The sequence below is a fragment of the Rhincodon typus genome, chromosome 19 (genome assembly GCF_021869965.1).
Source record: "Rhincodon typus isolate 14 chromosome 19, sRhiTyp1.1, whole genome shotgun sequence".
Lineage (NCBI taxonomy): Eukaryota > Metazoa > Chordata > Chondrichthyes > Orectolobiformes > Rhincodontidae > Rhincodon > Rhincodon typus.
Window position 1 is genome coordinate 4,727,676 of NC_063350.1, and position 21,530 is coordinate 4,749,205.

General features: G+C 41.4%; 1 protein-coding gene across 1 annotated transcript; it reads right to left on the reverse strand.

The window, feature by feature from the left end:
• Window positions 1-2,160: 2,160 nt before the first annotated feature.
• timmdc1 (translocase of inner mitochondrial membrane domain containing 1) lies at window positions 2,161-21,528 on the reverse strand. The gene is made up of 8 exons (XM_048608283.1): window positions 20,120-21,528; window positions 14,945-15,212; window positions 12,322-12,487; window positions 9,956-10,044; window positions 6,885-6,952; window positions 5,649-5,727; window positions 3,685-3,795; window positions 2,161-3,251 (listed from the first exon to the last, which is right to left on the reverse strand). Exons 2-8 carry the CDS (start codon window positions 15,196-15,198, stop codon window positions 3,098-3,100), a joined length of 921 nt encoding a protein of 306 aa, XP_048464240.1. The 5' UTR covers window positions 15,199-15,212; window positions 20,120-21,528; the 3' UTR covers window positions 2,161-3,097.
• Between the last annotated feature and the right edge of the window lie 2 nt (window positions 21,529-21,530).

A 21,530-nucleotide genomic window follows, 5' to 3' on the forward strand; every position in this document is an offset into this window, starting at 1 on the left:
AATCCAATAAAATATCCGGAATTAAGAATCAAATGAGGACCATGAACCTATTGCCAATTGTCAGAAAACCCACCTGGTTTATTAATGCCCTTTAGGGAAGGAAACTGGCAGCATCGATGTATTGGAGAAAGAGTTGTGGGTGGAGCCTGGAATAGGTCTGGAACAAGGAATGTTCCACATACCCCACAAAGAGACAGGCATAACTTGCCCTTGCCTTACCTTCCAGGTGAAGCAACACTTCACCTACACTTACCAGAATCTAGTCTACTGATTCGCCGCTCACAATGTGGTCTCCTTTACATTGGGGAAACGAAGCGTGGATTTGGCAACCGCTTTGCAGAACATCTATGTTCTACTCGCAAAAAAGTCCCTGAACTACCCGTTGCCTGCCACTTCAATGCACCACCCTGCTCCCTGGCCAACATCTCTGTCTCCAGCTTGCTACAGTGTTCCAGTGAAGTCCAACGCAAGCTGGAGGAACAACACCTCATTTTCTGCTTGGGGACCCTACGGCCCTCCGGACTCAATATTGAGTTCAATAATTTTAGGGCCTAAACTTTTCCCCTGTCCCAGCCCCCCACCCCACCCCACCCCACCCCACCCCACACACCAGGCTTTGTTACCACATAGCCTGCTATTACACACCCCCTGTTGTTAGTCACTAACAGTCCCCATTAACAACCATTCACCCTCCCAGCCTGATCGTTAGAAACTCCTTTGTCTGTCCAATTGTCTTTCTCTCTCTTCAGCTCTATCCTATCGTTTATTCCCTACCTCACCCACCTCCCTGTTTTCTGCATATAAACTGACATTTTCCCAACCACTATCAGTTCTGAGGAAGGGTCACCAGACCCGAAACATTAACTCTGTTTTCTCCTTCACAGATGCTGCCAGACCTGCTGAGCTTTTCCAGCAACTTTGTTTTTGTTGCATTATTATTTAACTGATTTATGTTGTAAATAAAGTATAACAGTGACATGTATCCCCCTGCATCACATTTCCATTACTTAGTGTGTGTTTTTACATTGATTTGTGACCTTTTGACTATCTGGAATATTTAATCAATCAGTATACTCCTGGTCCCATAGGTGTCAGATAGTAAAAAAAATTACTTATGTCATGTGTTAGATCTTGATGTACAGGGGACAGTTTCAAAGTTTGCAGAGACACAAAACTTGAAAGAATTGTAAACTGTAAGGACAGCACTGTAGAACTCCAAACTTGAGCTCATCACATGAGGAATGGTTGAAGACTCTGGGTCTGTCCTCTATGGAGTTTAGAGGGATGAGGGGAGATCTCATTGAAACTTACAGAATACTGAGAGGCCCAGATCAAGTGTACCTGAAGATGACATTTTCATTAGGAGGAGAGATTAGGACCTGAGGACAGCCTCAGACTGAAATGACAACCCTTCAGAACTGAGATGAGGAATTCCTTCAGCCAGAGGGTGGTAAATCTGTGGAACTCATTGCCACAGAGGGCTGTGGAAGCCAAGTCATTGACTATTTAAGACAGGTATAGGCTCTTGATGAATAAGGGGATCAAGCATTATCGGGAGAAGGCAGGACAATGGGGTTGAAAAAACATATCGGCCATGATCAATCAGACTTGATCTTATATCTATCTTCTTTAATAAACCTCTTCACTGTTTCTGAATGATCTTTAGACTCATTACAAGAGTTAGCTGATTTCAATCCTGGTGAGCTCCAAACTTCCCCTCTGAGTGCCTGCTTTCTGACCACACAATCCAGCTCCTTTTCTTCCTTCCATCATCTTTCTCTCAACCCTCCCAGTCTCCTCAGTTCATTCATGCTACAAGTATCTATTCTGTCTCCCCAGCTACAGACAATGAATCTCAAATTCAACAACCCATACTCAAGTGTTGACAGTTCAAATACAAGTCATTATTTCTATACTGAACCTCCTCAAGTATACATACATGTTGTCTTCATTGGTTTCAGCATTGTAGAACTAGTTCTTTTCTAAATTATTGAATAAAATCTTTAGCTCTACTTTTTCCCAAGTAGTATTTTGTGAAAGATTTGTGGTCACTCAGTAGAAATAACTTCACTTTGTGTAACCATTCCAACTCTCAAAAATAAAGATGGTTTAGTAATTAAAATCATTCTTAAATCTGCTACTTTGCAGAACTCAAAAGCACAAATTCAAAAGACTTTATTGCAACTACAAATCAGTCAGCAGTGATCAGAATTTGTCTTTCATTGACTTGGTTTCACAAGAAAACACGTTATCATTTATATTTGATCATATTAGCTCAAATACACTCTTTTCTAGCACAATGATAACATTTTGGAAGATCAGAATGTGTTTTCAATACAAGTTTAAAATTCAAGTTCTCAAATTCATGTGTGTTTCATTCGCACTGCTCACTTTTTCAACACACTGTTTTAATGGGTGGTACAAACTTCTCTTTTGCTGTATTCAATCATAGTCATTGACAGGAATTAATGTCAAGATTTTAATCTATATTAAAAATATATCAAAACCAAAAACTAAACTCCAGTCATTGATATACAAGACAAGTGCTGGGTGGTATCAGGTCCTTTAGTGAACTTGTCCAGCAAGGACCATGAGATAGGATTCTAATCTTAGTCATTCTGTGTGGCCATGAGAAATGGTTAGCTAATTTCTTGGGATAGGGAACTTCCAGCCAAGTTAATTTGCTGAGCAATCAGTTATGAATGAGTACTGAATGAGGTTTGTTATGAATTTACTCTGTTCTTCAATTCAGCAAAAGCACATTAGAACAATTCCAACAACGAAGGTGCAACTTTGATCAACTGATTTATCATTTTCAAAGACAGTACTTTTCTAAGTCTTCAAAATGTTGCAGTGAGAGAGAATATTACAAACACAAATCCTACTGGACATCTTCAATATACAAGTAGTCAAATATGTTCATAATTATACAAGACAGCAAATTCCAGGTATCCTAGTGCTTATCAGTTCAGCCCAGGAATTTACTTTGACTGGACTGTTCTTTAGTAACATCAAGAACGTAATTTTCATTAGCTAGCTCAGACAATATTTTCTCAAGATGTCTACGACAGTTGGTATCATTCATATAAATTTCTTCTCAATTCCCCTGTTCAGTCAGATTTTCTCTAACTGAAGACTCTGGATTTCTGGGCTGATTCAACAGCTCTTCCAATTTCTCCAAATCATTTTCCATTGAATCTTTTCCAGCAATTTCATCAATTAAACCTTCTGTCACATGCAGTCTGGCTTTCCTGGGGAGATGATACATGAATGTAATAAAAACAAACACAGTGGCATTAAGAAACTGCTGATAAACAAGTGTTATAGTGCAAAAGGAGCCATTTAGCCCATTGTGTCCGCTCTAGCTCATTTTAACTCAGTGCCAATTAAAAACCTGCACATTAACTCTGTCATTTAAATTTATGATTTCAGTGGGTGATCAATATTGAAATTACAGAAATGCATACCAGTCTGCTCAGTGTTTGAACAGAAAGGAAGATTAATATGTTTCAGGTGGAACCTTTCTGTTCAAAAGATCAATGACTAAAATATTAACATTTATAGGAAGAGGAAGAGAACATTTTTAAAAAATACATTATTCTTGTAAAACACTTTTCAAACATTTCTCCTCTGCTATTCTAATTTCAGCAATTTATCTATGATCATAGAATTACCACTTCATACCATTCTTCCAACTTAAGTTCATAAATCTCTCGCCGTTCTCTACGTTTACGTTCTCTGACAGTCTCTCCACTAACTTTCTGCATTGCCAGGATCAATGCCCCAGCTGGAACCCTGAAAGACAAAACAAATAGCGAAATTCTTATCTAGTTGTCAGTACAAGTTATTCACAGTCACATTCCAATAATTAACTTCAATTTAGACAAACTTTCTTGTAAGAGTTGTCTTTAAATGTATCATAGATTGTTGGCTTTTTCTTTCTTCATTGAATGGCTGATTTTCAAGTTTTTAAAATATTTAATAGGGGATAAAGTACAAATTTAACAAAAGCAAAATTTTGTACCCTCAGCAGCGTCCAAGTTCTCTGTGCTTCAGAGAACAGTTACCATCATTCCAGACAAGGGTGTGGGTGAGAGGTTATGGTCAAAGTAGGCAAACAAGGAAAGAAAAGGCAGCTCAAGCAAATGCCTTCAACTACATACTAACTAGTTGCAAATGTTGCTTATTAATAAAAGTCCAGTTTGGAATATTCTAGATATTTTTGTGTTACCATAGAAAACCAGTCGTGAACCAATTCACATCTGCCCAGTGGATTTTATGGCTTCCAGAATAAAACAAAATAGCAGCTAACAGCAACCTGTTGGCTATCTATTGCGGTTTGTTGCATGAAGTTTTTTGAAAGTGTAGACACTGTTGTAATCTCAAAACTGTAGGCAACTAACCTGTATACTGCAAGCTGTGTGTACAGCAAACAGCAACGAAACACATGACTAGATAATCTATTTTAATGATATTGGGTGAGGGACAAAAATTTGCAAGAATATTATGGATAATATCATGTTGGGCAACAGACTACCACAGGACTCCGTGCTAACCCTAATGTTATTCAAACATATACAATTGAGCAGTTAAGAACTATGTCTTGCAGGTTCTTCAATGCTGATGATATCTGTTGTGTCACCCAACTCTCTCTGTACCATGCAGCAGATCCTAATGAAGACGTTACAATGTTGATGGAGTGTTGCAGCACATGAAGTCTCAGTAAAATCCCTATAAAACTATACTCAGTGTATTTCACCTCCTCAATGCGAGCATCAAAAAAGAACTGCATACCTGCATGCATGGTCAGACACTAAACTATGATCCCAACCCAACAGAATTAAGAGTAATTCCAGAAAGAATCATCTATCCAGGAATATCTGAAGAAAGCAGTAGCAAAAAAGTCAAAACCAAAAACAACCTATTAATCTACCAACAGCACTGCTGTCACAATAGCCTGGACCTTAGCACTTGGCGTATCATACTGCATTGTACAGTGCTGTGTACCTGTCTGGCATAGGTCATCACACACGTATAGTGTTGATGCTCAACTGAATGTAACAATGTGTATCATAGCTGAAATCCTCTTCAACACCCCTCCCTGACTTCATGTCCTCACAACCATCAATGCCTTATACATTCACCGAATAATGAAAACTCACAGCTGATAGAAACCATCCGTGCTGCACCTCAATCACTGCGCCATGATGACCTGTTCAACACACCTATTGACTGCCTTCTGTCTTGTTATACCATATGGTACAAGCTTCCTCAGCAAGATCATTTGGATCAAGAATGGGAAACATGGGAAGTCACTAACAAGTTCCCTGTTACAAACCCCATCTGTTGAATGGCAGACTTGGAACTAACATAGTGAGAGCGGCCATTGATGAAAAGATTCAGGATAAACTGGGGTTCATGCATAGCCAAACTCCGCTGCTGGGGCCTCAGCACAAAAGCCTTATGCATATATGGAGATACACAAACCACGGTGAATGTTACCAACGGGTGTTCTCTCTGGAGTAAGTGGTGAACTAATGTTAAACTCAGCAACCGAGGATGTGATCATTTGGTTTCAGGGATTATGTTCACTAAATAAATAACCACATAGATAATTCATTTTCAATCTTGGATAATTATGAACTCACCCCATCACAGCACCAATGGCTGCGCCTGCTAAGAGTCCACCCAATCCAAGATTCATTCGGAATAGTCCTCCTGTGATTGCTAAAACAAATGCAATATCTTTTTTATATTAGTTCACAGTGATAAATAAGCATGCAGATAGTTTCAACAGATCAAACAGAACTGAAATCCTGAATAAAGTGCTTGTATTGTATGAATGAACTCTGGTTTTAGAAGAATTTTTGTTCCACCCTGCCTGTTGGTCCCAGACTTCTCAATTTACCAAGTTTCAGTATCAAACAGAGTATTATGAGTCAACTCCTCGGTGACTTGATCTGGAATGACAGTGTACTGCTATGCCACACAAACAAGGTTGTTCTAGGTTCAAATTACAAGCTGTGTCGAGTGAGGTGTTAATTCTATAGTAAATGTGTGTTTAATTTTATGCAATGAAGGGAATTAACTGGGGATTTATCAGTATTTCTATAGTTAGGAACAGGCTGGAACTTCACTGGTTGAGCTAGGAAGTGCATGTTGATATTGTATATCTCTATAAATAAATGCTTAAAACTGTGTGTAGCAATTAGGCTCCAGTTCTGCAATTCAATGCCTGGTTTTATGGAACAGAACAATTGGTTTCAACGGTGATAGGAAGAGATGATTTAAAACAAATACAATTTCCCCAGTTTCCTGTACCTGATTGTTTTATGAAAATTTGTAGGCAACTATGAAAGGACATGTGTCAAGGAAGACACGGAAATGATAAGGTTTGAACTGTGATGTTCCCATGGTTGAATACTCAATTGTAACTCTTTGTTTAGCCTCAGATGTGAAGGATCTCCAGCTGGGCAGAATCCATGGGCGAAAGCCAGATGAAGAACAAAGTGGAAAATAAGCACAGAGAGAAGACCTTTGGGTAACAAAACTATGAGGCTATGAATACAAGAAAATCTCCAATAGATCCAATGTAAAACAAAAATCAGGGAAAAAATGTATACCCGGGCTGTGCTTAAAATGTGGAATTCACGACCACGTGGAATAACTAAGGCATTTAAGAGAAAACTCAATCAGTACACGAGGGAGGAAGGATAGAAGGTTATGTTGATGGGGAGGGGGGGAAGAGGAGAAATGGGATGGTTATATGAACTATAATTGTTAGAATGGACCATTTGGACTGAATGACCCACTTCTGCCCTATTAGAAAGAAAAAATATATTCACTCCAGGTTTAAGCAAAGCAACCTCCAAGCAGGGTCCTACCTCCAGCTGCAGAGTAGTGCCTCAGAAGATTTTGATCACGATACACAGACAGACCTGTGCTAACTGTGCTGTTTGGAAAATCAACAGTAAATTAATCAATAAATTGAGCCTGTGCAATTACATCTATATACTCTATCAAGAAAACACACTTTGCAAGTAAATACCATAATAATGATGTACTATAATTTACTCTTCCATGGGATGTGAACGTCACTTCTTCTCCACCCCTAACTACCCTTGAACTGTGGCTTGCTGGCCATTTTAGAGCATAATCAAGAGTCAACTACATTAGTGTGGGTGTGGAGTCAAATGTAGGCCAAACCAAGTAAGGATGGCAGATTTCCTCACCTTTTTGGAAATAGTAAATCAGCTGGATTTTTACAACAATCAATGGTAGTTTCAACATTAGAAAAGCTTTATATTCCAGATTTAATTAACTGAATTGAAATTCCACCAGTTGTCATGTTGGAATCTGAACATCTATCCCCAGAAGATAAGCCTGAGCCTCTGAATTACTAGTCCAATAATATTACCACCACACCACACAAAAGCACAGATACAGTCACTCAGGAACATTTCAGTTAGCACAGTTATCTATGACCAAGTCACTACTTTTTTAAAAAATTCTATGATGTCCCTCAATTCTTTTCCTTATTCTGATTGTAATCTCTCAAATCTGCATTTTGGCTACCTCTGAATGCCCAAGGGAATTTGTTTCCTTTGAAAATAGTAAAGAGCAACCCAAAGTTTAATGGTAAACTGCCCAATGAACTATTTATGAGATAATCTGAGTTAATGGAAATTACTCATTTATCTAGTTATTTTCTTGAGAAGTGATGCCAGGATTCTCAAAACAACATCTTAGAAAACACATGCAAAACTAGTTACCACCCCACAGGACATATGGACTTCCCAATTTATTTTCAGTTGTGTGTAGATCAACAGTTTAGCTCTCTGATTGCTCTTCTCCCCACACTGCACCACCACTCATATTACAGAGGTTACAGGAATAGCCTATTAATGCGTTAAGAATTAGCACTTTGGATTGGCCTAGTGTCATCCAATTAAAGGAACAAACCACTAGGTGCTATTGCAGATTCTGCAGTCAGCTGTTGTTTTGACTTGAATGTCCCATGGACCAATTTAAAGATCTATTTCACATTATGATCAATGACTCCACACCCCCAGAGCAAAGAAAGAAAACACCATAGACAGACAGGGTGGTGAGTTAATGCAGAGTAATTACACTTTACAGCAAGTGCCATCATCTCTAAAACACTTTCTCATGTTGAATATTTTAGCCAAAGAAAGGATTTATAATCCCTCTTTTCTGTACAGAGTACATATATAGTAATAGTCAGCCTTGGAGCAGTAGCACTCTTTTGAGTTAAGCTCATAGATTCAGATTACATTCTAGAGACTTGAGCAGTTAACCTAAGCTGATACTTTATTGCAGTACTTAAAGTGTGCTGCTCTGCCAAAGGTGCAGTTTCATAGAATCCCACACCGACCCTCCGAAAAGCGTCCCACCCAGATCCATGCCCCAACCCTTTCCCCGTAACCCTCCATTTCCCACGTCTAACACACCTGATCTGCACATCCCTGGACACTACAGGCAATTTAGCACAGCCAGTCCACCCAGCCTGCACATCTTTGGACTGTGGGAGAAAACCTGAGCACCGGCAGAAACCCATGCAGACATGGGGAGAAAGTGCAAACTCTATACAGACAGTTACCTGAGGGCGGAAGCAGCAGTGCCAACCACTGAGCCACTGTGCTGCCCAGTTTATTGAATGATATTGCACCAAGTCCTTCATTCAGGTGTAAAATGGTACTACTGGAAGATGAATATCTTGTCCTGGACAATATTTAGCATTCAACCAGCAATACCAAGACAAGACAGACTATTTAGTCTTAAATCTCATTGCTATTTACAGGAGCTTGCTGCCTGAAAATTGGCTGCTGCGATTCCTACATTGCTGCAGTGACTCCACTTCTAGAGTTATTCACTGGTTGTAATGCATTTTGGGATATTCTTAGGTTGTTAAAAATGTTGCATAAAAGTACAACGGTTTCTTGACCAGATGGACCCATGGGCTGAGGAGTGGCAGATGGAACTTGACTCAGATAAATGTGAGGTGCTGCATTTTGGAAAGGCAAATTAAGGCAGGACTTATACACTTAATGGTAAGGTCCTGAGGAGTGTTGCTGAACAAAGAGACCTTGGAGCACACATTCATAGTTCCTTGAAAGTGGAGTCGCAGGTAGTAAGGATAGTGAAGGCGGCATTTGGCATGCTTGCCTTTATTGGTCAGTGCATTGAGTATAGACATTGGGAGGTCATGTTGCGGCTGTACAGGACATTGGTTAGGCCACAATTGGACTACTGCATACAATTCTGGTCTCCCTGCCATAGGAAGGATGTTGTGAAACTTGAAAGGGTTCAGAAAAGATTTACAAGGATGTTGCCATAGTTGGAGGGTTTGAGCTGTAGGGAGAGGATGAATAGACTAGGGCTATTTTTTCTGGAGCATTGGAGGCTTGAAGGGTGACCTTATAGAGGTTTATAAAATCATAAGGGGCACGTATAGGCTAAATAGACAAGGTCTTTTCCCTGGGTTGGGGGAGTCCAAACTAGAGAGTGTAGGTTTTAAGTGTGATGGGAAAGATGTAAAAGGGACCTAAGGGGCAACTTTTTCATGCAGAAAGTGGGGCATGAATGGAATGAGCTGCCAGAGGAAGTGGTGGAGGTTGGTACAATTATAATATTTAAAAGGCACCTGGATGGGTATATGAGTAGGAAGGATTTAGAGGGATATGGGTCAAATACTGGCAAATGGGACTAGATTAATTTAGGATATCTAGTCAGCATACACTTGGACTGAGGGGTCTTTCTCCATGCTGTAAATCTCTACGACTCTATAATTCCTTCCAATTAGGTATGTTATGTTTGTAAATAAGAAATACAATAAACAGTTCTAAGCCATACGTTACAAAAAGGCTGCCTATTCTTTACCTGCTACCTACAACCACCTTTAAAAAACTAAAAAACGGCTTAATATTTCACTTACTTGAATATTGCTACAAACACAGCAACTCTCCAGCTCCATCGCCACCCGTAACGAACAAAGCCCCGGACAGCGGCATTTTGTGCTGACCTCTAATAGAGAAAGAAGACAGCAATGACACATCAGAACTGAATCAGAGGTGCTTAGTCACATAGATTACTCAAAACAAAAACTACTGGAGATTAGGTCAGGTAGCATCCATCAGCATCATCTAGACTCGAAACATTAGCTTGCTATCTCTCCGTGGATGCTGCCTGACCCACTGTAATCTCCAGCATTTGTTTTCAGTACAGATTCCAGCATCTGCAGTAATTTGCTCCTGCATAGGTTACTCAAACTGGTCAGCATCCATAGACGAAAATTATACTTCAGGTGAGAGTGGAGAAACTGTATTAATATTAATTTTCCTACACACCCAATGAGATCACTTGGAAATACAGTATTTACTTTTCCCGTATGGTATTGTCTTTCTAAAACCCAGGGTCATATTGGCACCTACGCTACAGACAGGACTAAAATGATGGGAAGCGTAACCAACAGTTATCCTTTTTCAAGTAGATCTTAAGTGAAGGAAAACCTTTGCATCCTGTTACTCCGTGTAATGTTACAAAGCAGCCATATTCCCATTACACTCATACAGAATACTGGACTCCTTACTCTACTATGGATGGATCATTGAAAAGCAATCAGAGTCAGTTCTGCCAAGGCCCAGCACTTGGAAGAACACAAGTGGCAAAAATGAAGGCATTCAGCCAATACAGTCTCACAGACCATGCACTACATGAACTACTCAGACCAAGATTATCCAGTACATTATTGCTCTGTAGGTTAGCAGTGTTGAACTTGTGATATTCTCATGATCCGAACAAGCTTGAAATAGTAACTTGTAGTGGTGTAATGTATTATATCTATAAATGTCTCCATGATTTTCCTAAACAGATCTCTGTGCCAGATTTGGAATCTACCAGAAGTAACTGTATAAATGTAAATAAACAGAATGCAACTGTAGGTGGAGAGCGGGCTTGTAGGAAAGACTGAAAATGAATTTTTCTTTGGATTGGGAAGGTGCAAGTGTGTGTGTGTATGTTTTGTGATTGGTTTGGGTGTAGAAACAAAAGGAGTGTTAGCAAGAATTATTGGGAATACTAAAAAAAATGGCATCTGGCAAACTGTGTGGAGGAATATGTAACCAATAGCAGGTTGGTTAACTAGTCAGTCGAAGAAAAGAAATGTACCGTAAATGGTCAGGTTTAGAGTAGGGGGGTCACATAAATAGATCTCAAACGTAGAATATCTATCTTTTCATCCCAACTTAGAATGTGGATCATCTGATGTTTTTTCCACTATAAGTTAGCAAAAGGAGTACATTCATTTTTCATTTCTATTAAAATTAATTTACTGGATACAGCCATCACTAGCTAGGCCAATATCAATGCCCATACCTAAATGGCCCCAAGAAGGCTTGTTCTTGCCTGCTATGAAATATGCAGATTGTTCCATCTGCTTGCATGCTTGTCAGGATAGGTCGGGGGGTCTCTGGAGGTGATGTTTCGTCTATAAAGGCTAATGGGTTTGGAGTTATAATTCTACATATGAATTTGAAACTCAAGTATGAGCCACAGTGGGGGGGTCAAGCCACTCAGCTCTGTGGCTACATCATTGGTGAGGGTTGTTGGGAATAGTGAGAAAGGGAATTAAAGAGTAAGTTGCGAGAATGGTGAACTTAGACTAGATGGCTGGCTATTGCTGTGTAATGGTAGTGTCCCTGCCTCTGAGTCAGGAGGCCTGGGTTCAAGTCCTACCTGCTCCAAAGGTGTGTCACAGAATCCCTGAACAGGTTGCTTAAAAAATGTTTTTTAGACTAGGTGGCCCATGGAGCACGATACAGTGTAGCCCACAGAGGGGGAGGAGATTTAGTCTACTTTAAATGCAGACGTTTCTTAGTCCCATTTCAGCATTGAAAATTGAATCCATAATGCCTAAAAGTGAAATAAATAAGTATTTATGAAAAGGGAGTAAGCACACAGCTTTCACAAAGAACTGCCACAGATGTGATGGGCCTCTGGAAGGTATCTTTCTCACTCATTGCTTCTCAATTGAGAGGAGCAAGGGTGCACTTTCTTCCCAAACCTGTGCAATAACTCCAAATCTGCTGGGAATGCTAGCTTGTTGCCCTTGTTTGATGATCCACCTACTTTATTTCACTTCATGCTTGATCTTCACCTAATATCACAGCTGAAGATGAGGCTTTCAGTCTCACTGAGGCTACTTTGTTGCTATTAGTGTGCCTCCCCTCCTTAGCACGATAATTCTTTCTCAAAGACAGTCATTTCCTGATTTCTTGCATAACTTGAGTGTTTCAAACTCACCACAGCTTCCAAGCGATTTTTGTATACCTCAGCTTGACTCTGCTCAATGTAACGGATTTTAGCATGCCTTGCAGCAGGAATTCCACCATACAACATCCCAAAACACGCAGCTACGATGACACTCTTCCAGATGTTGGTTATTTCCTCTGGATAAGTTTTCAACTCACTGTGTAAACAGCATGCATATTCAATTACAGAGTGTCATTTTAATTACATATAGTCATTTTAAAATACCTAACCTTGCTATGTCAAATACTTTACTACTTCAAAAAGAAACTATTTGTTCTGAATTTTGTGCTTGCTGAAGGTTGCTATCATGGGTCAGTTGAACACAGTATTTGGTGAAGACAGACAAAGCAAAGGAATACACAATAAAAGACAAAATTCAGGTGAATGGAGGGCTCGTGGCTCAGTGGATAGTGCCTTGTTCTGAGCCAGAAACATTAGGTTCAAGTCCCACTCTAGGACTTGTTGACCAAGGAAGGAGCATTCATCAATCTAAATGTTTCCAACATGCCCATAACAGGCCTTAGAGTGGGAAAATTTCTCAGTCAGTCATGCTTTCTGTGGAGTATAGCAGCCACATAAAACTGTATCAACTTATAAAACAGTAGTTAGTCTGCAGCTCAAGTACTGTGTACAGTTCTGACTATTGCATTCCAAGAAGTTTGTGATCACACTAGACAATACAGAAGATATTTACGAGAATGAAGAATATTGGTTGTGAGGAAAGATGACATGGATTGGATTTGTTTTCTTTTGAACAACGGAGGCTATAAGGAGATATAAACAAACCTTGGCAGTTAATTGTCAGTCATCATCCTACTAATGCATTCTCTACAGCAGTGCCTCTATCAATCAGAGACCACTTGCCAATCATCATCACACTCTTCTCAAACAATATAAACTGTTGTTCCCCCCTTATATTGGTATTATCTTCAATGTCCTGAAGGGTGCAAGATAAAATGCTTCAATTTAATTTTTTTACCCCAGCAATACTCAAGTTCCATACACCATGAAATTATGGGATTTAAAATACGAGGTTGTAGATTTAAAGGATTTAAAGTATGAGGGATTTAATGTAATTGGTCAAAGAATTAGAGGGCAGTTAAAGAGATACGTTTTCCACTCAGAAGGTGCTGGGAACTAGAACTCAATGCCTTAAAAGGTGATACCCTCATCACTTTAAAAACAAAAAGGACATGCAATTTAAGTACTCTAACTGGCAGACCTGAAGTTGAAAGGTTGGATAAGACTGCATAGCTCTTTTGCAGATATCACAGACATGATAAGCTGAATGACTTCCACTCAGACTGTAAATCTATGTTCGTATGGCCTGTATTTCTATATTTTAAGCCGCCAACTTCCACATCAAGCACCAGGTCATTGGATGTGGAATAAATTTCCTTCTACCCTATTTAGACAATGTACTTCAGTAAAGATTCTTCAAACACCAATGTGATACTTTCCCAATCCCTACTCCTGTGGCCCGTCTGGTGTGGACTGAACGACGTGCTTCAGCACTGCATATTTCACTGCAAGGATACCAGTAGAGTAATTTATAGTAAAAAAGAAGTCACTTGGCCTATCAAATCCATGCTTGCTCCCTGTAGAGCAATTCACAGCCTCACTTGCCAGCTTGATCCCCTTCCAGTTTATTTCCTTCATGCCAATCCAATTTCCAGTGATTGTCTCCAATTTACCACCTTCGTGAGCAGTGAGTTCAGGTAGTCTGGTATGTAGAAAAGTTCATTCTCCCCTCATCTTTTGCCAAAAAACTAATTGAACTTAGTCTTTTATAACAGGATGGGTTCAATTTCCACACCAGCTGAGGTTACTATGAAAGACTCTCCTCTCAACCTCTTCCCTCGCCTGAGGCATAATGACCCTCAGTTAAACTACCACCTGTCATCTCTCTCTCTCTCCAATAACAGAGCAGCCGTATGCTCTGGTAGGACTAGAACAATTTTACTTTTATACAACCAGCCAATTTGAACACTTAACTTGTCCTCCTTATTCAAACCTGTCACAATCTTACATACCTTTACCAAATCTCCCTCAATCACCTTTACTTGAAGGAGAATAACCCCAGTTTGGGGTTAACTAAATTCCCTCACCCCTAGATCCATTTTGTACCTTTACAGACCTTAAAACCTTCCTGAGTGTGTTGACTAAAGCTGGAATCCAGAGCCAATACGCCAAAAACAAGAAAAACTATGATGTTTTGGACACAAGTCAAGTGAAGACAAGTCAGTCATTCTAGGTGAAATGAAAGAGTGAAGATGAAAAGGCAGTGTATATAAATGAAAACTGCACAAGACAAGGCACAAAAAAAATCCAACCTGACTAGAACAATGAACAGAATAAGCAGGATGATGAAGGACAATACACAATGGCAGCAAACCTCAAGAACACTGGATGAGAGAATGGTAGATAAGGCTTAATTTTGCATAAAGCTCAGAAAAGTTTGAGACTGCCTGTTATTTTCTTTTCTAAACAGTTCTTTCTTGTACCATTCACAAAACAATGCATTAGTTTGTTCCACAATTATTGCCTCCTTGTCACATCTTCCTAATTTGACTTTTATTGAGCTTAGTCCACAAAAAACTGGGTGAATGCATACTTGCGAACAAATAGCTCCTGGATTCTGTCCCACCCTGTTTCAGGGGCCTGGGGACTGCCGATACACGCAGGAAGCTTCCCATCCTGCCCTCCGAGATCTTCTGCTGCAAACACTTGAGGGAAGTGAAACAGTCTTCTGAAAGAGATGTTCTGATAGATCTGCAGAATTCCTGTCATCTGGTAATTCCACGACATAGGTGTCAGCCTGCAGTCTAGTGAGAGAGTCCCCAATGTTCTTCTTTCTTCATCTTTCATCCTGCACCATTTCACTACAAGTCAACAGAAGAATTAACTAAGTTTTCATGCCAACCAGCCTACTTAGAGCCTATTTATAGCTCAAACAACTAGCGTCCAGAGGTGACACCAGTTCTACCTCCTTTACAGGAGACCGCACTGTAAAATCTGAGCAGATCATTCTCACCTCTAAATCAGTGAGGAGTGCAGGGAACGGAGATAATCATTACAAAAATAAGTTAGAATAAATCAGAAACAATAATTACAATTGTAAAAGGGAATGCGAACATAATACACTACACATTAGCTTGCTAATAGTAATACCAAGTTTCTAAATCAGACAACAGTGTACTGTAAAAGGTTTATTCTTCACACAGTACTCATGATCTTCATTAGAACATAGTTGCTCCTACTGCTTTGACTGCATATCATTTATTATTGATAGGAAATTAAAACTGATAATTATATATGGAAAATATTTTTTAATTATGTCATACTTTCACCTTCAAAAATAAATGATAAACAAACTCAGAATACCATCAGTTACATGGTGTCACAAATACAGAAATTTCAAGCGTAGAGGGAAGCCAGTCAGTCCATTGGGCCTGTGGCAGCTCCTTCAAAGAACTATCCTGCACATCCTTCTGCCCTGCATGTTTTCTCCTCTTCAACTATTTATCACATCCCTATTAAAGATTACCATTGGATCTACTTACATCATTATTGCATTCAGTGCATTCTAGATCATAAAAACTTCAGTGTAAAAACATTCTCATGGCTCCTTTTGTTCTTTTGCTAATTTCCTTATATTGATTCCTTCCTACCACAGGACATAGGAGCAGAGGCAGGCCATTCAACTCATCGAGTCTGCTCTATCATTCAATGAGATCATTGCTGATCCAAGAATTCTCAATGCTATTTTCTTACCTTATCCTCACAATTCTTGATTCCTTTACTGATTAAAAATCTGTCTATTCTCAGCCTGAATGTAATTAATGGCACAGCCTCTACAGCCTTAAGCCCCGGTGGCTCAGTGGTTAGTGCTGCTACCACACTGCGCCAGGGACCTGGGGTCGATTCCATCCGCGGGCAAAGTTTGCACGCTCCCTCTGTATCTGTGTGGGTTTTCGTTAGGTGCACTGGTTTCCTCCCGTAGTCCAAAGATGTGCAAGTTAGGTGGATTGGCCATACTAAGTTATCCATAGTGTTCAGGATCTGTAGGTTAGCCATGGGAAATGCAGGGTAAAGGTAAGGGGGGGGGTCTGGGCGGGAGGGTTGGTGTGGACACATTGGGCCAAAAGGCCTGTTCCCACAGTGTAGGAATTCTCTGGATTAAAAAAAAATCAGATTCACTATGCTCCAGGCAAAAATTCCTTTTCATCTCCTTATTTTTTATATTCCATTCTCTTTGAATCAAAGGCCAACATTATATTTGCTTTCCCTATTACTCTCTGAACAAAGAACAGAATTAACGCCACAATCATTTCAACCATGATCTTACTGAATGATGGAGCAGGTTTGGAGGCAAATGGCCTACACCTGCTCCTATTTCTTGTATTCTTTTTGGCTGGGTCAGTATTTATGCATATCCCTAATTGTCTTTAAGAATTTGGTGACGAGTTGCCTTCTCGATATGCTGCAGTCAGCGTGGTGAAGGCACATCCACAATGCTATTGTGGACGGAATCTGAGCTATTCTTATGTATTAATGGATGAACAACAATATAGCTCCAAGTTAGGATGTAATTTGGAAGAATATTTGAAAGTAGTCATATTCCCATATGTCCTTGTTCTGCTGGATGATAAAGTTACAGGTTTGGAAGGAGCTGTTGAAAGGTGCTGATATGGATCTTGTGGAAGGAAGTGTACACTGTGGTAGAGGGGATGAATGTTTAAGGTGGTGGACATGGTGCCAATCTAGTAGGCTGCTTTGTCTTGGACGGCATTGATCTTACAGACATACAGCATGGAAACAGACTCTTCAGTCCAACTAGTCCATACCATACATGATTTCAAAATAAACTAGTCCCATCTGCCTGCTCCTGCCCCATTTCCCTCCAAACCTTTCCTATTCATGTACTTACCCAAGTGTCTTTTAATAATGTTAATCAAGGACTACCTGTAGCACTGTGGATATCCCTACATCCCAGAGCCCATAGTGGTTCAAGAAGGCAGCTGAACTTCACCTTCCCCAGGGCTATTAGGAATGAGCAATAAATGCTGGCTTAACAAGAAGTACCCAAGAACAAAAAAAAAACCGTTTTGTGCCTCACAGATGGTGTACAGGTAGATATTTGAATTCCCAGATTCTGACCTGCTCTTGTAGTTATAGTATTCACATGACCAGAAATGTAACTGGACCAGTCAATAGTACTAACATACTGATTGTGGGGGATTCAGCAATGGTAATTGTCAAGGGGAGATGATTAGATTTTCTCTTCTTGAGGATGATCATTGCTCAGCACAAACATTACTGGGCATTTATCAGGCTGGCCTGAGGGTAGTCTAGACTTTTAGTGTATCATAGAAAGGTTATAGCATAGCAGGAGACAGTTCAGTCCATCATTCTAAAATTGGTGGCGTAGTGGACAGTGAAGAAGGTTACCTTGATCAGGTGGGCCAATGGGCCAAGGAATTGCAGATGGAGTTTAATTTAAATAAATGAGGTGCTGCATTTTGGAAAGAAAAATCAGGGCAGGACTTAGACACTTAATGGTACGATCCTGAGGAGTGTTACTGAGCAAAGATCTTGGAGTTGCAGGTAGACAGGATAGTGAAGAAGGCATTTGGTATGCTTGCCTCTTTTGTTCAGTTCGAGTATAGGAATTGGGAGGTCATGTTGTGACTGTACAGGACATTTGTTAGGCCACTTTTGGAATACTGCATTTAATTCTGGTCTCCCTGCTATAAGAACAATTTTGTGAAACTTGAAAGGGTTCAGAAAAGATTTACAAGGATGTGGCCAGGTTTGGAGGGCTTGAACGAGAGGGAGAGGCTGTATAGGCAGAGGCTATTTTCCCTGGAGCATTAGAAGCTGAGGGGTGACCTTACAGATGTTTATAAAATCATGAGGGGCAAGGAGGGTGAATAGCCAAGGTCTTTTCCCCAGGGAGTCCAAAACTAGAGGGAATAGGTTTAAGATGAGAGAGGGGAAAAGATTTAAAAGGGACCTAAGGGGCAACTTTTTCCACACAGAGGGCGGTGCATGAGCTACCACAGGAAGTGGAAGAGTCTGATACAATTACAACATTTAAAAGGCATCTAGATGAGTATATGAATAGGAAGGGTTTAGAGGGATATGCGCCAAATGCCAGCAATGGGACTAGATTAATTTAGGATGTATGATCAGCATGGATGAGTTGGACCAAAGAGTCTGTTTCCATGCTGTACAGCTCTATGACTGTAACAAAAACAAAGTTGCTGGAAAAGCTCAGCAGGTCTGGCATCATCTGTGAAGGAAACCACAGAGTTAATGTTTCGGGTCTGGTGACCCTTCCTCAGAACTGATGGTGGCTGGGAAAACGTCAGGCTATATGCAGAAAATAGGGAGGTGGGTGGGGTAGGGAGTAAACGATAGGATAGAGCCCAAAGAGAGAGAAAGACAGTTGGACAGACAAAGGAGTTGCTAACGATCAGGCTGGGAGGGTAACTGATCTCATTTCATCCAGTGATCTCCCCGCCTCCGCTTCCAAGCTAACAGTCCCTCAACCTCACACAGCTCATTTCTACCTCCTGCCAAAAATCCAGAAACAGGACTGTCTGGGCAGACCCATTGTTTCAGCCTGCTCCTGCCTCACAGAACTCATCTCTTCCTACCTTGACTCAGTCTTCTCCCCCAGGCCCAATCCCTACCCACGTACATCAATGATTAATCTGACGCCTTACGCCGGTTTCAAAACTTCCAGTTTACCGGTTCCAGCCACCTACTCTTTACCATGCACGTGCAATCCCTTTACACGTCCATTCCCCACCAGGAGGGTCTTAGAGCTCTCTGCTTCTTCCTGGAGCAAAGACCTGAACCATCCTCACCCACCACCACCCTCCTCCACTTGGCTGAGCTTGTCGTCACACTCAACAACGTCTCTTCTCATTTTCTTCAGGTAAGAGGGGTTGCTATGGGTACCTGCATGGGCCCTAGTTATGCCTGTCTCTTCATGGGGTACGTGGAACATTCTTTGTTCCAGTCCTATTCCGGCCCCCAGCCACAACTCTTTCTCCGATACATTGATGATATCATCGGTGCTGCTTCCCTCTCTTGTCGAGAATTGGAAAACTTCATCAATTTCGCCTCCAATTTCCACCCTGCCCTCACTTTCATCTGGTTTATCTCTGACTCCTCCCTTCCCTTTCTCGACATTTTTGTTTCAATTTCTGGGGATAGACTGACCACTAACATCCACTACAAACCCACTGACTCCCACAGCTACCTTGACGATACATCCTCACAACCCACTTCCTGTAAAGACTCCATCCCATTCTCTCAGTTCCTCCGTCTCCGTTGCATACGTTCAGATGAGGCCAACTTCGAAAAGGGAGCCTCCAAAATGTCCACCTTCTTCCTCAACCAAGGATTCCCCAGCTCCGTTGTCAACAGGGCCCTCAACCAGGTCCGACCCATCTCCCACACTTCCGCCCTCACCCCTTCTCTTCCCTCCCACAACAGCGATAGGGTTCCCCTTATCCTCACCAACCATTCCACCAGCATCCACAACCAGAAGATCATCAGACGCCACCTCCAGCGAGATGTCACCACCAGACACATATTCCCCTCCCCTCCCTTGTCCGCCTTCCGCAGGGACCATTCCCTCCAGGTCACCCTGGTCCACACTTCCTTCACCCCAACACTCCCCACAGCCCCACGGCACCCTCCCCTGTAACCAACGAAGGTACAACACCTGCCCATTTACCTCCTCCCATCTCAGTATCCAAGGGCCCAAACATACCTTCCAGGTGAAGCAACACTTCACTTGCGCTTTCCGGAATCGAGCCTACTGCATTCGCCGCTCACAGTGTGGTCTCCTCTACACTGGGGAAACGAAGCGTAGATTTGGCGACCGCTTCGCAGAACATCTATGTTCTGCTCGCAAAAAAGATCCTGAACTACCTATTGCCTGCCACTCTAACACACCACCCTGCTCCCTGGCCAACATCTCTGTCTCTGGCTTGCTACAGTGTTCCAGTGAAGTCCAACGCAAGCTGGAGGAACAACACCTCATTTTCTGCTTGGGGACCCTGCAGCCCTCCGGACTCAATATTGAGTTCAATAATTTTAGGGCCTAAACTCTCCCCTGTCCCAGCCCCCCACCCCACACACCAGGCCTTGTTACCACATAGCCTGCTATTACACACCCCCTGTTGTCAGTCACTAACAGTCCCCATTAACAACTATTCACCCTCCCAGCCTGATCGTTAGCAAATCCTTTGTCTGTCCAACTGTCTTTCTCTCTCTTCAGGCTCTATCCTATCATTTACTCCCTACCACACCCACCTACCTATTCTCTGCAATATAAACTGATGTTTTCCCAGCCACTATCAGTTCTGAGGAAGGGTCACTAGACCTGAAATGTTAACTCTGTGGTTTCCTTCACAGATGCTGCCAGACCTGCTGAGCTTTTCCAGCAGAGATTTCTGAAGAGTCTAGGCCCGAAACATCAGCTTTCCTGCTCGGCCCACTGTGCTCATCCAGCTCTACACCTTGTTATCTGAGCTTTTGCAGCAACTTTGTTTTTGTTCCTGATTTACAGCATCTGCAGTTCTTTCGTTTTTTATTTAGCTCTATGACTGTGCTGGCTCTCTGAAGGAACAATTCAGAAGTGCCACAACCCAATCCCATAACCTTGTCACTTTCTCAAATAATTCAAAAAAAGGATGCTTTCAGTATCCATTTTATTGCCACAAATTAATCTGCCTCCACCACAGTCTGCATTAAAGAAAAGCAGGAATGGGCTATTGGGGCTATCAAGCCTGCTCTGCCATTCAATAAGGCATAGTTGATCCGAACGTGGCCTAATCTCTCCTTTCCTTCTGGTCCCCCAACCCTCTCACCCTCTCAATAATCTGAATACATACAAGGTTTCTGGGAAGGAATTTCCTCAGGTCTATAACCCTTGACAGATGAAAAACCTCCACTGCGTTTTAAATTGGAGACTCCCCTCACTCTGCCCTCTTTATTCCAGATTGCCCTCCCAGGGGAAGCACCCTCTCAGTATCTACACTACTCCCTCCATCCTGCTGCTTCAGTATCTGCAGTGAACCAGAGATAACAAGGTGTGGAGCTGGATGAACACAGCAGGCCAAGCAGCATCAGAGGAGCAGGAAAGCTGACGTCCAGACCCGAAACGTCAGCCTTCCTGC